General features: G+C 46.7%; 1 protein-coding gene across 1 annotated transcript; it reads right to left on the minus strand.

The window, feature by feature from the left end:
• Positions 1-244: 244 nt before the first annotated feature.
• On the minus strand, positions 245-17,400 carry ARL8B (ADP ribosylation factor like GTPase 8B). Its single transcript, XM_048070792.2, has 7 exons — positions 17,154-17,400; positions 8,787-8,867; positions 8,081-8,154; positions 7,567-7,660; positions 6,937-7,004; positions 6,631-6,701; positions 245-5,201 (listed from the first exon to the last, which is right to left on the minus strand). Exons 1-7 carry the CDS (start codon positions 17,274-17,276, stop codon positions 5,152-5,154), a joined length of 561 nt encoding a protein of 186 aa, XP_047926749.1. The 5' UTR covers positions 17,277-17,400; the 3' UTR covers positions 245-5,151.
• Between the last annotated feature and the right edge of the window lie 4,001 nt (positions 17,401-21,401).

Consider the following 21,401-nt stretch of genomic DNA (forward strand, 5'->3'; position numbering starts at 1 on the left):
CCAGTTTATGGCAGCCTCTAAAATGTGAAATTTCCTCATCAGGCCCCAAAAGAGTTGGTGAAGGTGCCTCACGCTCCTCTCGCAGCTTGAAAGCAGCCCCAGACCCCACCAGGGCTGCCCCAAGGAGCTCGCGCTCCCCAGAACTGACGAAGAGCTGCGATGGGTTAGCTGGGTGCAGCGTTCTCCATAACTCAGTCCCTATTTCTAACAAAACAGCCGTGCGGCTACAAATGAACACGCCAAAGAAGGGTTTTCAACAACACTTTTATTGAAGCACTTCAAAATGTTCACAATGATAGACGTTGCCTTTAACAGAATAAAACCTGTAATGTCTTAATTGAAAGGCACTGATCCTGGCACAAAGGTCTACTTACCCACCTTCCACTGTGAGGGAGACAAAAACACCAAACTTTCACTTCTCCTTTAAAGGAGTACGAGCACACCCCTCCGAGTGCCATACTGCGTTTAAGCGACATGTGAAAGAAGTCCCTGATGTTTCACCAGGGCGTACTTTGACTTTCAGCATGCGTAGTAGTTCTAAAGCAACAGACAGTTTTTAGCAGGTTTATGATTTCATGAGAAAAGTCATTCTGAACTCACATTTTTGGAACAAAAGTCCCGGAGCATTTACCAGTCTTAAATATTCACACATCACTTCTCCTTTAACATGATTTACTGGTTTGCCGTTCACATACTTGGCAGCACACCACTCTTAGCAAGGTAGCTTAAATAATCTGATTTATACCCGCTGTCAAGTACTCATACAGCTCGCTCTAGCGTATGGGTCAGTGCAAGAACAAGGCAGCAGGGAGCAGAGCTGAGGCATGCTACCCGGGAAGAAGAACATTTCTTTAACATTCATTAAACACACACCAAGCAAATCGTGACATGCCAGTACACCCATTGCACAGTCAGAGTAACTATAAAATCAAACGTTAGAAAAGTTAAAAACTTGATAATCTAGCTAAGTCATACTTCTCTTATTGTAGACCCTTGCACGACGCTCGTTAATTTAACCAGAAAGACTGTTTAAGGCATTTCCTTTGGCCTCTTTTCTTCCACCAGAAAGTGAAAATAATGCAGTTTTTTTTTTTAATCTGAGCATCCGAAAAGGACGGTCTTCCCAACTTGTTTCCGTGAAGAAGTGAAAACAAAAAACTGCTAAGAACCTAGGCTATTAGTTCCACAGACCATGAAACAGCTCCATGTGTGCATTTTTCATGTTGTGATAGGGCAGAATTGCCTGTGCAGCTGCTAAGACACTGGGCTGCGCTAGGGGGTGATGATGCGCACTGTGCCGCACTGCAAGAAGCCACCAGCCACGCACAACATCACATAAACCACCCGATGGGCCATAAACACTTCCCAAGGAAAACTTGCACACAGCCCAGTGCTGTGGGCGCACGCACCATCGGTTCTTCCCAGGCTAGCCTAGAGACTTGGTGCTCCGTGATCGGTGAGGGATCACGTAGCACTGAACAAAATCAACAAGCGCTTGGGGCTGACAGCTACTGCAAACCGTAAGAACACCATACAAGACTAACACACCACAAGGCCATACAGGTATGACTGACGTCTAACTTGTGTGCATATTGATGATCACATGCATATTCATGACCAAGAGTTGTCTCTGGCTCAATATTTGCCTTTTCACAAGACTCAGTTCTCTTAATATGATAACGGTCTAGGCCTACTGCAGGTACATCAGAAGAGAGCTTGCTCACTACGGAGCCTGAGTCAAGTAATCTGAGAGATTAGATTGACCCGACAGATTTCTAGAAGCAGAACACTACTACAGCAACCAAGTTCAGCAACAACACTGCTAATACCTTCAGCTCTCCATTTTTTTTTTTTATTTTTTTTAGAACAGAAAAGGTTTAACCTTGGACTTAAGTCATGCCAGAAGAGCAGAGTCTTTTTCAGTCCAAGGCAGAAAGGTGGAGAGAAACAGCCTCACTTCTCTAGAAAGACTTACTACACTTCCATTCCATCTCAAAATGAAGGTAACTGGCAAGTCCAACGAGCCCTCAAAAAAAGAGCATAATCCTCAGCATTAGATTCAGATAGTCACTTTGAGGTCTACATTTCTGCCACGTAACTAACTAAGGGCATCTGCAAGAACAGTACAAGAATAGCTGTGGAAACTTAAGCAGAGTCATTTTGTGAGTAACACAAATGTACAGTTTGAAATATGTACATTACAGGTGGCCAGTGTAGTCTTCCTTGCTATTAAGTAGAAGTAGCAACTGACCATTATTTAAATACCACCTCAAGCAATCAGCTGTTGGCCAAGTTTACACTGCAGCTTATTTGAGTGACCTGCCAGGGTGACAGATCACACACACGGCAGTAACAGCATTTTGAGACTGTCACAACGCAGTTTTGCTTTGAGTATTAGCTCCAGGTAGCTAATTTTGCATGCAGTAAACTCCTGTCAACTGAAGAAATAGGCATATGATGTTTCACTCAACAGTTCTTACTCCTTCCCCCAAGCCTGTGGGGATGCTAACTGATGTGAAGGATGCTAACCGACCAGTATTCAGGCCTAAGAACTAACCTGCTACAGTTCAGGGAGTTTGAAGGCTTATATGGAGGCAGACTGCATAGAAGACATCTAACTTGTTACCATTACTTGGAAGATGTTGACATATGGTCCTACAGGTCAGTCAGTCACCTAAGAAATAAATAAATCAGTGTTTGGGAGCCACAGTCAGTGCAGTTTCAGACTGAAAAAATAATCACAAGAAAGGATTTTGTTTAAGACCTTAGTCAATGAAAGCCTCACCTCTCCAGTGAGACAAAAATCTCTACGCTTTAATTGGCAGCGAATGATCTGCTAGATCTGATATTTGTGCTAGGAAAGCAAGGACTTTAGGCGTGATGACAAGAAACAAGCTTTTAGATGCATGCATTTTTCTCCCCAAAAACAGAACTCCAGAAGGCTGACCTGCTCACAACCCTTCAGCTGACTAATCAGTGCCTTTCATAGGCGTAAAAAGCACTGAGCACTGAGGTTGACTCTAGCTAAACCTGCTCTTTCTGCTGAGAAAGCCCCATGGCTTGTGAAAGGTAGTTTTAGGAGCACTTCGCTTTAATAGTTTAACCGCAGAACATAAAGCAGCTCAGGTATTTATACTCAGCCTTCTTCACCCATTTTAATTTTATCAGAGGAGACAGACAGCCCACAGTGCAGCGCCATGAGTTAAGCCACTCAACTCAAGTCAGGCAGTTAAGTGTCAATACAACCCTCAAAACATAAGTTTATTGAATAAAGCTGAAGAGCAGTAAACCAACATATGCATCCACCTAAATAAAAAAATCCACATATTTACAAAGTTCAGTAATTGTATAAGTTGTTCACATGCAGAGAATAATGCACAGGTTAACAATTGGTAGTGTTTGGATGCCATTAATGCTGAAAGCAGTGAAGTATATAAACACCAAACACATCAAGTTTAGCTATAGGCCAGTTAACTAAACAGTGACCTGGTCCCCCACAAAGATCCACACATTCTAGTTTAGTTTCCATATTTTAGGCACAAGCAAGTTTGCTAAATAAAAGTACCTGTAGCAGTTCACGGTGAACTAGGGACTACAGTAGCAAGTTAATACACCCTCTCCTCTACAGCACCAGAGTATGAATTAATTGAAATCATGCTTCAGAGAACTGAAAGGGGACAAAAAGTTAAATGCAAGTTCAGACTGAATGCAGGCAGCATGTAGTGTCTGTGCAACGGTGCGACAGTTGGTACAGAACAGTAAGGCCATGGCAGTCCAAATTAAAACTGGTTTGTCACAACTGATACGGACTAAACAGTGTTTGCAACCGAGGACCCCAGAGTAACGCAAACTCCACAGTTAGGTAAGGAAGAATCACACACAGTGTGAGGCAACACAAGCAGGTGTACCATGTATTTGTATACACTAGCAAGCTACACTGACATTACTGTATGAACAAACCAGTCTTAACAAGTCTGTCCCTTTAAATATATTGAAGTCATTGAGAAAGTAAAGCTACAAAAACATTACAATCTTTAGTTTATACATACTTCCCTATACTGTAGAAGCTAGTCAAGAAATAGGATCGATTCGTTGGCTCTCTTGTGCTTTGACACAGTTGAACATTTCATCTTGCAACTTACAGACTTTGCACATGGTTACATCAAGAAAGCAGGCAGGTCTAGAGTTGTCACAATAGCCGAGATGTTTCATAGCACCAGGTGAAACTGTGCCCAGCTATTTCATGAGCAGGAGAGACACTAGACAATTACATAGATATTGTGCTAAAGGCCAACACCTGACTCTCTACAAAAACATCAGTAATTTAAGTGTCATGCAGCCGCTCAGAATGTATATTCTGGTTTCAGATAGAGATCACTAGTATCTGGAGACAGAAAAATGTGTTTGGACAAAGTCTGATGTTCCTAGCAGTTTGTTTTCATGCTGGAATACTCCAATTTTTGAAAGCTTAATAGAACAGTCCATTCCTATCCCCCAGACAAATGTTAAACAGAAGCAACAAAATGAATTTAAACAGTCGGCTCCCCTAATTCATGATAAGAGTTTTGTTTTGTTTTGTTTTTAAGTGACAGGGTAAGATCTCAGCTGTAGATTAGTGATGCTGATCTGTGTCTTGTGCTCCCCTCTGCAAACAGTTTCCATTTCTCTGCTAACATACACACATCACATGCATTTGTGAGACAGATTAGTATCCCACAACTCACGCTTAAATGTTTTCTAACTACTGTATGTGGCATCTTACAGAATTTCAATGCTGTCAGGCGTCAGCATCTTCAAGCCACTAAACACTAGAAATAAAACACTTGCTGAAAATCATATAAAAACCTGGCCCTGAAAAACCAGAACAGTGTACCATCATAGTTAACATGGTAGAGATCTTTTTTTTTTTAAAAAGCCCCCCCCCCCAACCCTCCCACCATAGATGGTTGTAAAATAAATATTTGTGCTGACTTTATGACAACTCTAGTTGTTTTGTGACATAATAGGAATACAAGTCTTCAGCAGTGCACATGAGAAATGAACTGTGAAAAGGCAGATTCTCATTACAGGATTTTTGGGTAATATCTCGTTATGGAGGGAAGTGGACAATTGAGATTATGGCCAACTGGTACTGGAGATTCCAGGAAGACTTCAGCTTCTTCTAGATTTTGAATGCTGAATAAGCCACTGAAGCGTGATATCTGGAGAGAGAAGAGAAGTTCCATATTCAAGTGTTGATTTGTATTTGCATAACCAGCACCACTTTGGTATGCTCATGTCCTCAAACACATAAGAGTAGACAGCCTTTCTCTACAGGCTGATCCAAGATGGATTAAGAATCATTTTTTGAAGGCTTGCTGTCTGTACTTTGGTCCTCTAACTGCCCAGAGTCCTGTGAGCAACATGTGAAGGAACTGCCTCAGACATCCACGTTCCTCAGTCAACCACACTTCTAAGAGACTTCCATTAATCTGATGCCTCGGTCTCGCTCTCATGCTCACTTGTCATCAACATCGCTACATTTACACCAGCCTGACAGCCTGTGCTGCCTATCCTCACCTGGTGGAAACAATGTTAGTGGGCATCAAGCTTCTCCCTTCTTGGAAGAGGTTCTCTAAAGGCAGTGAAATGCGCAAACATCACACCAGCATAATGCTTGCAGCAACAGCTCCCCTATAGCACCAGTGAGGCTTAGCTGTGCTGTAAGCCTTGTGTGGGAGATATGACGGAAGGAAACATCCCCTTCTCCTATCCCCCTTGTTTGCATCTCTAACTGAAGGCAAAGTGACAGGGGTTTCTTGAATAAGAAACCGTAAGAGCTCCACAGGCTGTTCATTTTTCCTGGTCAGAAGTCAAGTTCTTGACACGAAGCAGTTCTGGTATCCTGTACAGTTTGTTCTTGTGACCACTAGACTGAAGATTTCCTCATCAGCAAATTCACGTTAGGCAGCCAGTGAACCAGTGTTAATTTCATGGCAGGCATATGAAGGCACCAGGAGAAGGACAGCAGGTGTGAAGTGCTTTCATTCAGTTGAGATTATTCAGTATAACAAGTACTTGACACTAGTATTTGTAATTACATAGTAGCATGGTTTCTGCCTTTGAATTCCACAAATTCTAAAGCAATTGACATCAGCACCAGAAAAATCTATTATTTGGCTGCCTGGAGTAGTGACTAGCACAGGCCACTACGTGACCATCTTCGATAAACCAGAGAGGGAAGATGATTATTTCATGAGAATGACTGATGAGGAAAAGCTTGCTGCAAGGGCTTGCTAGCACCTACAGCCTCCAAGCAAAGCCAAGTTAAGAGTACCTGATAGAAGGATAAAATTTAGGGCAAGCTAGTCGTGAGACTAGTCAGGTATTTCCTGCAAACTAATTAAAGGCAGCAGGTGTCAGAGTAGGCTATGATATGCTTTGCTAACTACAGCCCCTTCACAAACTAACACCAGTCAAGCTTCCTCGCTGCCATCAGGAGTCATACCACATTTAACCAGTGCATTTAAGTGTTGCTGTCGGATTTGTTACCACTTTCCTGAAGCAAGAACACTTATGTTTAAGAAGTTACAATCCCCCAATCCGTTCTGATGGTCTTTATAACACACAACATTTTAGGTTAATAGTTACCTATATTATCTTTCTCTTTGCATGAAATTGAGTAGCAGCAGATTTCTCTGTCCTGAATAGCAGCAAGGTTCCTACAAAAGAGAGAAAATTTAAACACACGCTCCCCTTACAACAAGTACTCTTTCACAAAGAATCTAAACTACTCCCACTTCATCTTCTCCACGTAACTTGTTTCTGTACAATGTTTCAGTTACCACCTGTTGCTGTGTTTTCTACTTATAATACAAGTTTTTGATCTAACATCCCTATGTACATCAATTCCTTTATCGAGTTAAGGTAGCTTTTCTCAGGAAGGGTTAGACTTACATCTTTTCAATTAGTTGTTTCTCATCCAAAGCGTTAGGAAGGTCTCTCTTGTTTCCAAGTACTAGAACCTGAAATCCAAATCAGAAGAAAACAGTTGCACCTTTTTTTTTTTAAAAAAAAAGTTTCAGGAGAGCCTGACGAGCAGTCAACACTCGACTTAAATCCAAGGGATTAAGACATTTAATAGTAAACGAGGTCAAGAGGGAAGATTTACCTAGTCATAGGAAAAGGGGGCATCCAAATAAACTCTTGTGAACTGATGTGTTCTCATGCTTGCTTTTTGCGCATGTGTGAACAATTCCAATAAACTTTCAGCTGAAGTTTCCCAAACTTACGTGGTATTTCTGTACTACCTGATTAACAGGTACTATAGTAACTAGAAGAGCACAAGCCCATATGGTAGAATACGGTTCTCTACATTACTGCTCTACTTTTTTTTTTTGTGGGTACTGAACAAATATTATCACTGAAGGAACGATCAAGGTCAACAATTGTATTTAAGGCACTAGGGAGAGGTATTGCTTACAGTGCTTACACTGGACTTAAAGAGGTCAAGACACTCTTCAGATGCACTAAACTACGTATATTTCTCAAGAAAGTTTAATAGTGATGTGAGACAATAATACTTACAGGGATTCCTTGTAACTGTGGCTTATCTAGAAGATTGTGCAGCTCATTCCGAGAGGCTTCTATTTTTTCACGATCTGCAGCATCTACCATGTAGCTTTAAGGAGAATTTAAGGTTAGTTCAGCAGGACTCAACTACTTCAGAAACAGCAGTCTTTGCTTTAAACTGTCAGGTCTGAGCACATTCAAAGCTTTAAACAAAGCTAGGTCTTCTGAGCAAGGAATTCGGTTCTTTTCAAAGAAATTCCCCACAATCAGAGAAGTGGGAAAATTCTTTCCGTTAGACTACTCTGCCTTCCAAGTCAAACTGAAAGTAGTTAGTACTCAGGATTAGACACTGATGAGAAAATAACACATCCTGAGCCCTGAACTTGAGGGTACAGAAGTTACTTAATACGGTTGCAGAACAGTTTCAGAATTAACACGAGCATACCAAGTCCATTGTGTACTACTACACTAGATACAGAAGAGAAGCAAATCTGCAGTTAAACATAAGCCTAAGGAAAATGACACTTACACAATAGCATTAACTCCTCTGCAGTATCGTTCCCACATGCTTCGGAATCGTGGTTGCCCTCCTATATCCCAAATCTGAAGTGGAAGGAAAAAAGACAGTTTAGCCACACACTATTTAAGCATGTCATACATACAAGACGAGAAGTCAAAACAGTTTTCTTCTTTCCTTATGCTAGCTGCAGGACCTTTCACTTATTAGAATGGAAATAATCTCTGCAAGCAGTGAAAATACAGCTGCTCAAATCTCACAGGCCCAATAGTGTAAGATATAAACTAGAACATCTTATATCAGATGCATGAAAACCTGTGTATTAAGTTTTCTCAGAAGCATACTGTAGAATGCACAAAAATACAATGTACCAACTTCACACACTGGTTTTGACTTAAGCTTTGAGCAATACTGAAGAGCAGAAGAAGAACAGGAGAAATGTGAAAATTAACTCAGATTAAAGCCAGACATCATTATTAAAGCACTGCTTTAACTAGTCCAAGAATCTGGAAATCACACACTTTTTCTCATTTAAGAAACTCTGTAAATAAACATAACTGTATTCTTACACTATTTTACAGATTTAGTGGAGCCTGTTCAGTTTGCTATACTTGTCCCAATAGTGGGAACAAAACAGATTAAGTGTACAATTTTTAAACTAGAACTTGAAGACAATTTAGTATGGGTTTAAAAAGAAAGACTGTCAATGTTAACATACCTTTATTGTAACATTACCCTTTGTAACTTTTCTCATGTTGAAGCCCACAGTAGGAATCATATCTTCACTGAATTGACCTGACTGGAAAAAAAAATAAAAGAAAGTTAAGTCTAGCACTTCTCATACAACTAGTTTATGTGGTAAAATACCACAAGCCTTCCAGTTGAAGGCCTTATAGCCAGGAAGTCACAGGTATTACACTGATGGGTGTTGAAGCTTGCACTGGCAGTCACAGCATTTCTTAAAAGCACTTAAATAATCTTTCAAGCCTTGAGGGAGTCAGAGACACAAAGTTACTTATAGAGCAGTGCTTTACACAGCTTAACAGATGGACAGCCAGAAGTATAGGACGAAAGCCATTCACCTACTTCTGCTGGAGCCAAGTTCTGTGCTTCAGGATCTGCGAGTCTCCTGGAAGCTCTAAATAGCCAGCTGTTCCTCTGATGCAAGCTACTCTATGGGCAACATTTGCAGTAATAAATCACTCTTGTGGAGTAAGCCTTCAACCCACAGGTATGGTTAGCACCTGAGGAGCCTTAAAAGGCTGGCAAGTGGAAGGACCTGCCCGGGCTGCTTCCTGTGTGGCTACAGTGTCCAACTCGTTCAGCAGTGCAAGAGGTGACCAAAACAAGTGGAGAGCGTTTCCTCCTGCTTCTACCAGTTCAGCATCACTTTAAGCTCTGGTATAACTGCTGCCAAACAGTGATGCATTAGGGAGGCTCTCTAATGGCAGATGTTTTACTATCAGTTACACTTTTATCTGTAACAGCCTGAAAGCCAAGTTCACAGCTATCTCTGGTAGCTAGCCCAGCAGTCACAACACGTGTTATCAACAGCAGTACAGATTTCTCCCATGCAACCTTGGCTATCTGGCAGAAGGTGAATCTCAACCACGGCGGGCATTATGCATCTCACTACATCCACTGCATTTAACAGAACCAGACAGATTTGGAAAAAAAAGGTCAATTCAGATGCATTCAGTTGTTTAATTAGTGCTCGATATCACAGCAGGAGGAAGCCTGCTTCTCTCCCCCCAAGCTGCACAGAGAAGGCAGCCTGAATGAAAAGCCCCTTTACAACAGCTGAAGCAGACATCACATCACCCTACAAGTTAGGGCCCAGCTGCTCACGAGCTGGAAGTACTGGCTTAGTCTGACTGGACGTGCTTTGACTACATGCTTTTCAGAGTCTGCAACCAGAAGTTTGTAATATCAGTGCGCTGTCATTCAGCTCTTGACCTAAAAACCCCATGCTTTCATAGGTTTGTTCCCCTCCCCAGCAGAACTGCGAACCTCCACTAGCAAACCAAAGCCAGAAGCTTCACACAATACACAATATGACACTAAAATACATTGAAAACATATGGATGACAATCTCATTTTTGTTTATCTGGCCAAACTGAAACTCTTCAGCTGAAAAGCTAAGCGGCACATTGTTCTGGGTGACCTCCAAAACAAATATATCCAGAGCTTGAACACGAAGGCAGCAGCCCCCTGAAACGGTGGTGGTTTGTCACATTTAAGATCTGCTTCCCAGTTGTACAGTTATACAGACAGTCTTAAGAGGCGTTTGAAAATAACTAAGTCCTTGAATCTGAGGAATGTAACTAAAAACAGTGATGACCTAAAAATGAACAACTTAAGCCTCTTTAAGCAGATGTTTTGCATTTCCATTTAAATGGAGTTTCAGCTGCCTAGACTACACAGAAGAACACGCAGCAGTCTCACGCAGCGCCGCTTCAGGAACTGCTCAAACCTTTCTGCCAAGCTCAGCGAGGTAGGTGCGCAACCTGAACGCCTCCTTATTAGCTTCCCGTTACGGCCCTGAAAGCCTAGTGCCCAGCTTGGCCGTTTCAGCCCGTTTGATTGTGTGTAATTCAACAGCAGAAGGGTAAGCATTGTTTCCACGTTTGATGCAGCTTAGCTCAAAGCATGCACTGCCAGTCTTGCCTTTGAAGGGTCAGCTTGCCACGGTTGCTCAAGAACCACTGCATTCCTCCCTCTGCAGTCACACCCTACACCCACATCTTCTAACCAAGCGTCTCCTGAACACTCCCTGAACCTCCACTTCTGTGCTACTTCACAGTACCCCACATGCTGTTAGCTGTTCCTACTCACAGCTACTTCCAGATCCTTCAACAGAGAGCTGTTCCCATCGATAGCTTATGCTCTCCCACCGCACCTTTAGAACACAGATTCCTTCAGATAAGAGGAACTCCTCATCTGCACACAGTTCTGTTTGAGTTGGGCTTCTCCCCTGCCTCCCCCCATACGAACACAAAGCAAATTACTCAGCCCTATCCCTCGTTTTCACAATATGATGCTTTCTCCTCCTAAAATAGGCATCGGCTTCAAAACAAGTTTGATAAGCACAGAAATATTGTCAATCCCCAGCCTGAAAGTACTTGGCTGTTGTCACACATTGCTCAAACGCTCAAGGACAGCAGAGTAGCTGCTTGCAAACCTAGCCACAGCATCTGTTTTCAGCACCCGTGAACACCCCGACAGGCAGACACTGCGCTTCATTCAGGCCTCCCGGATCAGCCTTGTGCCCTGCAAGGGGTTGTGAATTCAGCCCGTAGCTCTGAGGTCACACAGACCACACAGCACTAACAGAAGCTGTTCACTGAAGGTCACAAAACAGAGTTAGTAACCTCGCGTCCATAAGTGAAAGATAAGAGGGAGACTAAACGGACTGAATTCCAGAGACCGCAGAAAGAACCTGCAGGATTAGTCTTTAAGCCTCTGGGTTTAAGAGATGCTCCCTTTACAATATTCCGTGCTCCTGGAAAACCCAAGCACGTGATGTATCAGAAGTTTAGTGTCATCCAGTTCCTAAGGTCAGGCACATCAGCAGGCAGTTCCACAGCATTTATATTAAGGTATTTGAATATTAGAATTAAACCTATAACCTGTTTAACAGAAGACAGTACCAGCCCCTGCAGCAGTGACGGAGATGAGCTAGAAGTGCCCTCTGGTACCTGTTCCTCACGTATCTGGACACTATATTCCCTTCACACTTGGTATGTCATGGATAATGGGCAAACAACAACCCTTTTGAAACCCTCACATCTGCCTACAGTCATCCCACTATTAACTGGGCCCTGGTGCACAAAACCATGAGGCTGAAGTCCCAGCAACACAGGGAAGCTCAGTGTGGAACTGCCCAGTGAAGACCACCTCGACCCAACAGTTCTTATATTCCAGGTCAGGCAAAAAATCACACCCAGCGCCAGACCTTAAGCGCTTTAAGAGGACAGGGGTTACTAGCTAGCTACACAGGCAGCAAACAAACCAGCCTTGCGCCATGCTTGCCCACTCCGAGAGACAGTTCTCGTAACGAGCTGGCAGGTGAGATACAGGTAACCTTCTCCCGCAGGGCACTACGCACCCCTTACCTGCCCAAGTATCAGCCTGCCTTGGATAAGGGTTACTGAGAGAAGCAAAACTGCTTCTAGGCTGGACTAAGTAATTTAGGAGTACAGGGCAGACATCAGTTTGGACTCAGCTCCCCTGTGACTAGCACAGCCAGTTCCAACCCTTGCACAGACCGCGGCACTCACGAACGCTCTCCACACCAACCTGGTCCGCCTGTTACACACCAGCTAATGCTAGCTTTGGTTTGGGGCTGCACTGCGCTGAACTTCACCGTACAGTTCCTTGTTACAGGGAAGCAACAGGCACCCGAGCGGTTTGCTGGGCGCCCTCACACCGCTCATCAGCCCAGGCTCTGCACTGCTGCCACGGTCGGCTCCTCGGTTTGCACCCGCTTTAACGGGGTCTTGCGGCCGCTGTGTGCCCTGAAACACAACCAAACGTGTTAAAGTACAACCACATGCACTGCTTTCTACCTTGAACTCTGCCAGAGTGCCTTCCTGGGTCTGCACTGCTCTCCCGCAGCCCTGGTCTCTTTTGTTCAGCCCACCGGCAGCCCCGAGGCAGCCTTGCCAGCCAGCATCCCCAGAGTTTTCCCTCAGGAACAAGACTGCGGTGTGCCAGTTACAGCTACACTTCGTATTGCAGGAGGGGAGGATATGAGTGCTCTAGACAAGCATTTAGCCTAGCATCATCTAGCTTTTGAAAAGTATACACAGGATGCTGTTTTTTTCTTTAAATACATAGCATTGAAACAAGCTGCTTACTAGCTGTACCATTTTCAGCTGTCTCGAGTCAAAAGAACAAAGCAAGAGAGACTCCAGCTCCCGCCCGCCTTTCTGTAGCCACAAGCTACAGCCAGAGGACTGCCGGCTTCCAGAAAGGTACCCTTACCGGGCTGGCAGCATAAATGCCAAAGCAACTCAAGCAAGTAACTAAGCTTAAGACTGGAGCTCCTGTTTCCTGTACCTTCCCTAAAGATTCTTTAAAATGTTAAGGATGCTGAAACAATTAAGAGGCAGAACTCGAGTTGCAGCAGTAAAGCTCGCATTCCTTCCTCTTTCCTTCTGGCTAGTGTGGCAGCTTTCTTGCTGGCACCAGAAACCACATCTACAATGGCTCATCCACCTGGTCCTCGGTGACCAGCTACAAGATCACCATTCCGCTGCCTGCACGAGGGGATTCTTTATAGCAACAGGGAGTGGTAGGGCTGACCTTGGTTTGCATCTCAAAGCTAACGTGATTTATTACTGCTATAGGACAGATTTCTTCACATAAGTTTTGTTACTGCACAAAGACTCCAGCCAGGACACTCCTAGTCCACCTGAATGAGAACACCATCGTAAGTCCCGCTGTTTGCCCCTAGATTTCTGCCTACACTATGAAAAAAGCTGCATCTTACAAGTTCTTTTCAAAAAGCAGTCACTTTAGCATTATATAAAGCTACCCGTACACTATGCCTCTTCTGCAGCACTGATGGCCTCAACCACGGGCGTGCATCACACAAGGACAAGTCGGCTCCATGGTTCCTGCAGTCACCTTCCTCTTGAAGTACTTCAGCATTTCAGCTACTTGTGATCACGTTCAGAAGCTTGAACACAAGTTCACAAGCTACGTGAGAACTCAAGACCGTGACAACAGAGAAACATTTCTATCTCAGACCACTTGGGGTACAGCAAGCAGGACCTCAAAGACAGTATTAACTGAACATGAGTCACTTGGTGTTGCCCTGTTACCTAATGAAGTGAGGCAATCCATTTCAATAGACTCCTGCAACTAAGGAGCACTTCACTTAAAGATGTATCGCACTTCTCACTGAAGTGCTACCGAGCGTCAACGTATACTCTTTACAGCCTACCTGGGTGCTTCAGAAGGCACTAAGCCAGCGCTGAAGCTGGTTGGAACAATGCTTTTCCATGCTCCTCCAGGACAACTCTAAGACAAAGTTACGTGTAACAGTCACAAGGACTGAAGGAAGCCACGGCTGCTGCTGCCCAGCGGAGCCGTTCATTCCGAGGAGCTTCGTTTGGTGTTGTCTCTTTCCAGGGACCAAAGCCTCACTCAAAGGCTTGTCAGACACGCCACAGTTAGAGAAAACACACACTGCTTCAGGCCTTGACAGAAATCCTAAAAAGAGATCTTATTTATCCTATCAGCACGCACAGAACAGATTAAGTTTAGCTCTTAAACCCGACAACCACACCAGGGCAGCCTGCCTCCCTCGCAGCTCCCTTCTCCTGCCCGCTGCATCCCAGACCCTGAAGCTGCAGCGTTGCAGACGCCTGGGTCGAGGATCGCTGCACGGCGCTGCAGGCAAGGTTGCCAACAGGGCGCAGCGCCCCTCCACGGAGCACCTTCCTGCCGCGGAAGCAGCCCTGCTGCCTGGAAGCGGCCCGTTTATTCGAGTCATGTTGCAGCTGCGCCACGTGACGGAGCTCGGTTGCCTGTCCTGCCTCCCGCGGCAGCGTGGCTGTGACTTGCAGCTCTGACAGCAGGTCTGATGAAAGCCCGTGGACAGGCGCTGGCTGCAGAGAGGCGAGCGACAGAAGATGCTGCAGACTCCAGAATATAATGGTCACTTCCAGCCCTCGGATAAGGAGCCTGCCGTGCCCGATGCGATGCTGGATGACATGCAGTTTCTCTGAAAGGAGCCACAGGCCATCTACTTTATGGAAATTAGGAGCAGAAGGAAATGATATCCTCCCTTGTGAGCAAGTTTACTCACGCACACGGAAAACTTATGCTAAATATCTAATTAGAGGCCGTGACTAATATGGAGCCAACAGCAAAGCAGAAGCTGCATCCAGCTGCGAGCAGATCTCACTGCTGAGGCTGCTAAGCCCCCTAGTCAAACGAAGTTTGGTCTGGTTACAAACTAACTCCTTGTTCAGACTAGAAAGATAAATACAGCCCAAACCAGCTCACTGCCTACAAACGCTGCTCTAGAACTGGACTGTTTGCCTCTCGTGGCATTTCCACCTCAGCGGTCATCCAGGAGTTGTATCGAGCCTCCAACGTAATGGGCTCAAGCTTTCCCTCTGGTTACATGTGCCGGATCGTAGCGGGGACCCATGCCAGACACAAGACTACGCTAGAGACTCACATTAAACTCACTGCTGTCAGGAGACTGGTAACAGCCCCTTGCTAGGCAGAATGCAACCTTAAGCTACATCCTGGCACGTAATCCAGCTTTTAAAGCTATCTACAGGACTAGCATCTTGCTGTGTCATTCCTCTCATTTCAGTTTTATGGAATCCCAGTGCTTGACAGCTACTTCCACCCAAAGCATTAACTGGCCTGCAGAGAGCAGTTATTCTTTTCCAGCACTAATTTCCCTGCGCACGCTCTGAACTAAAGACAAGACAACACCTGACAAGAGGTTAGCTCTGCACGCCACGGACTGCATTGTGCTGACAACTAAAGCTCACGCTATTTTTCTTAAGCCAATAATAAAAACCTAAGCAAGTTTCCCTCACTCTGCTTTTCTTAAAGAGGCACTAGATTTCCTAATTAAAAGCCTCAGAAATGTGCCTTACTGCTTCCAGACTTGAAGCAGTAAATGATCCTGTGTCTTATGCATAATGACTTCCTTATTTCAGTCAGTTTTGCAAGCCTATTTGAATGACACTTACTCAGATAAATTTCTGGGTGTGATCCTAATGAGCAGTCAAAACCTTGCAAGATTCAACCTCTAGCAAAGCAAGCTGGACGCAGTTGCCAGCTTTACTTCCAGTGCTTTTACCACCTGGGACAATCTAGATGGACGAAAATGCTGTGTGACCACTGCAGCTATCCTGTGGTACTCCACGTTACCTGCAGCAGTTTCACCTAACTCCTTGAAGGAGCTGTGCTTCAAGGCACAGATGAGCAGTACTTCAACACGTGCAGTCGCCATCTGGGATGACATAAGGGGAGAAACCTGCAGAGTAATCCCAATTACTCAAATTCAGTTGCAAGAACGCACCAAGCAGTATCAGTTCAGGGCCCCCACATTGAGGTTGTTCAGTGGCTCATGAGTTCCACTTGCAGAAATCCAGGAGCAGAGGAAGCTGCAGCCACTGGCGTGTGAGAGGAAAGGCTTCTGGAGCCCTCAGGTGAGTCCAGCAACTTTTCCTTAACCAGGCCGAGGAAGGGTCACCTTTTAACTAAGGCAGACCCACTTCACGTGGGTATCGTGAAGACCATTAAGACTAAGATTCAGCTGCACAAGAGCTTTGTTAGGTTTTGACACTGTCCCTGTAACAAGAACCATGTGTAACTGCAGAAGAATGAGTCTTTTTCCCTATCCAGTTTTTCAATCAACTGTGGCACTTAAATAAATACATTCATAAGAACACTCAGAAACATTAAGATGCCACCTCATAGAAGAGGCTGAAGGTCTGTTTGGGCCTGAAGTTGCGGACAATTCTAGGTGCGCTAGACTCAGGCCAGTCCCGGTCCCTGCAGAGCACCAAGGCCCCCTGCCTGCCCCCGTCAGCCCCCCCTTCTGAACTCGCCCCCTCGGTCGTTCTGTGGCGTGGATCCGCCGGGCAGGGCGCTGAAGAAGCCGAACAAGCCATTTAAGCACGCCACTCTTGCTCTCGTTCGACAGCGGGAGAGCTCCGTGTGGGAGGATTCCCACACCCTTCCCTCATCTGCTCCAGGCGGCTATCAGACAAGTAGGCCCGGGCTCGGCAGGCTGCTGCCGGGCTCAGCGCACACCTCCAGAGCGAGGAGGCAATGGGCGCGGGCCTCGGCGGCCACGAGAGGCAAAACCGGGAGCGCAGCTGCGAGGGGGGGAACCCCGAAACTGCGGCCGGGCAGGAGGGAGGGAGGGAGGGAGGGGACGGCGGGTGGCGGCCCCGTGCTGGGCCGGGGGGGAGCCCCGGGAAGGCCGCACGATGAGGCCGGGCCGGGCAGGGCCCCCTCAGTGCTGCCGCCCCCCGGCCCAGCACCGCGCCCGGCCGCACCCCCGGGCCGCATCGCCCCCCTCAGCCCGGTCCCTGCCGCTCACCGCGATGACGTTGACGAAGGTGGTCTTGCCCGAGTACTGCAGCCCCACCAGGGTCAGCTCCATCTCCTCCTTCCAGAAGAGCGAGCGGAACCAGTCCAGCAGCCGGGACAGCAGCGCCAGCATGGCTGCGGCCGGGCCCTCGCTGACGGGACGGGGACGGGGACGGCGGCGGGCAGCGCTCCGGCGGCTCTCGGGCACCCGCGCTGCCGGCTCGCCCCCGCGCCGCCCTCATGTGACGCCGCGGCCCGGCCGCCGCCGCCACCACCCCCCGGCCGCCCGCCGCAGCGCCCCCTGCCGGCCGCCGCCCGCACGGCGCCCCGGGAGGACCGGCAGGGAGAGGGGCGGCGCCGCCATCTTGGGCGGGAGCGCGGCGGGGGGGGGGGGCGGGCCGCGCCGCCATCTTGGGGCGCCCCCGGGTGGGCGCTGGGGAAGGCGGGCAGGGGATGGGGAGTGAGGGGCGGTGGTGCCGCGGTGTGAGCGGGACCCGCCGGTGTCAAACGAGTGAAACACAAAGGAAGGCGTGCTCGCGGGGAATCCAGACACAGGCTCAGCTTCACAACTGGCCGTTCTTGCACGCCTGCTCGCTGTCCAGTTTCTGCCCTGCATTTTGTGTAGAGCTTTTCAGGGAACTTGCCCTGGGCACTGCATCTCCACCAGTCACGGACCTGAAGCTGGTTATTTTCCTCCCCAGCCAAGATAACCCTGGTTCCGTACAGAAGAGCCAATAGCAGGTGGAGGGAGATCAGAAATCCCTAACTCTGTTAAAGAACAGCAGAAAAAGAACACGAACCAGTGCACACACCTAAGCAAAGGTGGCAGGAGCAGTGCAAAGTTACACACTGGACACCTTCACCTACATAGCAAACACCACTCCTCTAAACAACCTGTCTGTTTTAGAGCCAGCTCCACAGAGTTCAACTGTGGCACCTGCTGAGGGAGGCCAAGGCAGGAGGGATGTGAGCTGAGCATGTGGAGGCAGAGATGAAAAACGGACGTAGGAGGGTCCCTGAGGTGCCCAAGGGAGGAGAACCATGTCCCTTCACCTGAAGTGCACTCTTTTTTCCTCAGGATTTCTTACGATGAAGAAAAATTGTTATCACTCGAATTCCCTCCATTAAGAGTTATTAGTGGATTGTATAATCATAGAATATCCTGAGTTGGAAGGGACCCACAAGAGTCATCAGGTCCAGCTCCTGGCTCCACACAGGACCACCCAAAAATCAGGCCGTGTGTCTGAGAGCGCTCTCCAACCGCTTCTTGAACTCCAGCAGGCTTGGTGCCATGGCCACGTCCCTGGGGAGCCCGTTCCAGTGCCCAACCACCCTCTCAAATGAATATGTAACAGGATCTGTTTGTCGCAGGATCACAGAGTCCCAGACCAGATAAGGCTGGAGACACCTGCGGGTGCCTCCGGTGCTCTAGGCTGTGCCCACTGCCCCTGGTCCTGGCACCAGGCACTGCCGAGCGCAGCCAGGCTCCGTCTTCCCCACACCTTCCTTCAGGTGCTTACAGACATGGGGGAGCCTCCCCGGAGCCTCCTCTCGTGCAGGCTGAGCAGCCCCAACTCTCCCAGCCCCTCCTCGCAGCAGAGGTGCTGCAGCCCCTCCACCACCTTGGCGACCCTACCAGTATGCCCAGGTCTCTCTTGTACTGGGGGGCCCAGAACCAGACAGTGGCTCCCCTGCCTTGCCCTGTCAGCCCCCACACAGCTGGGGGGCCACCCCCTGCCCCAGCCCCACCACTGCTAGTACATCGCGCATCTGAGGACCTGGCAGCCCACAGTATTCTCTGTTTTTTGGCTAAAGCACAGAAGACTATCTTCCAAAGTCCCTTTCTGCCTGTGGTTTGCACAGGTATATGTTGAAGATTTTGCAGGAGCTGGAAGCTGTAGCACTCAGACTGAACGAGCCAGCTAAGGGCTGATCTGAGAGGCCGGTTGCTCCTGTGTGCCCGTCATTATTTCAAAGATAAAAGCTTCCTGAAGTGAGCATAGTAGCTCACTGGAAACAGATGTGGAACAGGCAATAGCACATTGTATACAGCAGTCATGTTTTCGATTAAATGATAAATGAATATTTTACTCCCGGGAGCCAATCCAATTTGCTAATTCACCAACTGGAACAAAATAGTGCGAGAGGTACCCAGCGCTTTTATAGCTGACAACAACAACACGATGCCCCCTCCCACTGTACTGCAAAGATATCAGAGAGACCTTCTGCATGGGCTGCAAATCCTTAGTAGAGGAAGTCTCTTCCCATTTGTGGCGTGTTTTCAGGCAACAGACTGTGATTTACTATCAGATACTTCCAGAGCCAGCAAATGGGGATGCTGCATCTGTTTTCTCGAGCCTAGGGAAGTTGCAGAGTATTTCAGGCATTTGCAGGTTCTGATGTGTCTGCGTTTGAACATTATGAATATTTCTCCCATTAAAATCCTGCTATAGTGTGCAGCATAACAAAAGCTATGTGTGTCTAAACGCAAAGGAATGATAAAATTCATTACACCGAGTTAATAGTACATTCTTGGCATTCACCTCAAATTATGGGGCTCTCCAAAATCCCTTTTGCTATGATCGGCAAGGCAGCACTGAGCACTAATCTGGGTACATAATTCTACTGACTGTTCCACACAGGGTTTCTCAGGTCTTTAGACTTTGACTCTGCTTCGCATTTCCACTGTCAGGCTGTCTGCATAAAGCACCCTGGGAATCTTTGCGCTCATTATTGCGGCAGTGCAGAGCACTTACAGCAATGCAATTACTGATGCCATGGCTTGCAGGATATTTCTGGCATTTGAGGAGGACCAGTCTGCAGATGGCCATATTAGAGGAAAAGAGCACATGAAAACAGAAGCCAGATTATCACTTTCTGTGTCTAGACATTTCCTGGAAATTCTCTGGAGGTTGCAAGGCACAAGAGGAGAGCCACTGGATTCACCCAGTGACACAACACATCATCCCAAATATATTTAGGATGGGTACACTTTGGTTGGCACTCATTTAAATTACACATTACCTAAATTGCCAAATTTCTGTCATAACATGAAATGGTAAATTGCTGTATCCTCAGGTGAAACATTGAAGTTCATAATGTTTGGATAATGCAAGAAAAAAAAATGCTGTGTAACTCCTACTAAGGACAAAGGCTTCAGATTTTTCCATGCATGTTCAGGAAAATATTGACATAATGAAAGGTAACACAGAGTATTACATCTCCGGTCAGCACTGCTCAGTGATGTACATGTGCCTGTGTGTATACAGATGTACTCCATTTCACCTGGTATCATTAGGGTCCCAAGGCATTACAGTGATCTCGTTGGGATCCTGCAGCCCATTGCTCCATCCCACTGTGGGACACCTGCTCATTCTCCTTCAGCATCACTGCTAGAAGGAAATTTTCTAAATAACACTACATTATTTTCCCAAGCCAACAGTTAAGAAAGGGAGGGAGGAAATCTACTCTTACAGACCGCTGTCAAACAGATGTAAAAAAGCAAACAGAATGAGGTTTGTGTAAAACCACTGGGCCTGCACACTCGGGCGTGACAGTCTGGCATCAGCGATGCCAGCCACATCAGGAGGATTCATGCTACATTTCCTACTGGCACCTCGTCCGCTTGGCAGCTCCACTGACCTTGCTGGGGGATCTGTATTAATTGGTTTCTCTCCGCACAGCGTTACGCAGGAGGAATGCTAAGTACCGCACGCAGAGAGAAAAGCCCATCCATCCACCTCCGCTGCAGAGATCCCACTGAGCCGGGCTGCACGGCGTGCTGTGCTGCCTTCGTGGAAGGTGCCTGCTATGAAACGAGACTGCTCTGCGGCACTGAAATTAGAAATTTCCCAGCTCCCCGGCGGCAGGGAAGGTGGCTGTGCATGTGCTTTCCCACCCCAAAACACGGCTTTTCTTTGTGTCCATAAAAAGCCAACTACTACACTCCTTCCAATTAAGCCGTGATATGAACTACACTTTGAAAGTTCTTAATCCATTTTATGGTTCATTAACTCAGAAAATTTTCTAGCCATGTCTAGCCGTATCAAAGAGGATGGAATGCCTGGCACCAATTAGTCCTAATAACGAGCTAAATTGTGCACAGATTTCTGAGTCTGTCATTAGCATGAGAAAATAGGACAGCTCCTCTCAAAATAGAATATCTTACTGGACATTTCTTTAATTTGTCTTCAGCTAAAGACTACTCCCACTGGCTGATGCAGACAAAGAAACTAATTGATTTGATTAGTTACAGAAC

The sequence above is a fragment of the Anser cygnoides genome, chromosome 10 (genome assembly GCF_040182565.1).
Source record: "Anser cygnoides isolate HZ-2024a breed goose chromosome 10, Taihu_goose_T2T_genome, whole genome shotgun sequence".
Taxonomy (NCBI): domain Eukaryota; kingdom Metazoa; phylum Chordata; class Aves; order Anseriformes; family Anatidae; genus Anser; species Anser cygnoides.

Bases quoted from the DNA above. Each gene is read 5' to 3' on its own strand.
- ARL8B (XM_048070792.2), bottom strand. From the start codon at position 17,276: ATGCTGGCGCTGCTGTCCCGGCTGCTGGACTGGTTCCGCTCGCTCTTC. The intron at 8,155-8,786 runs GTATGTTAACAT...CTTCCACTTCAG, and splicing joins AGGGTAATGTTACAATAAAG to ATTTGGGATATAGGAGGGCA. The intron at 6,702-6,936 runs GTAAGTCTAACC...TCTCTTTTGTAG, and splicing joins AAACAACTAATTGAAAAGAT to GAACCTTGCTGCTATTCAGG.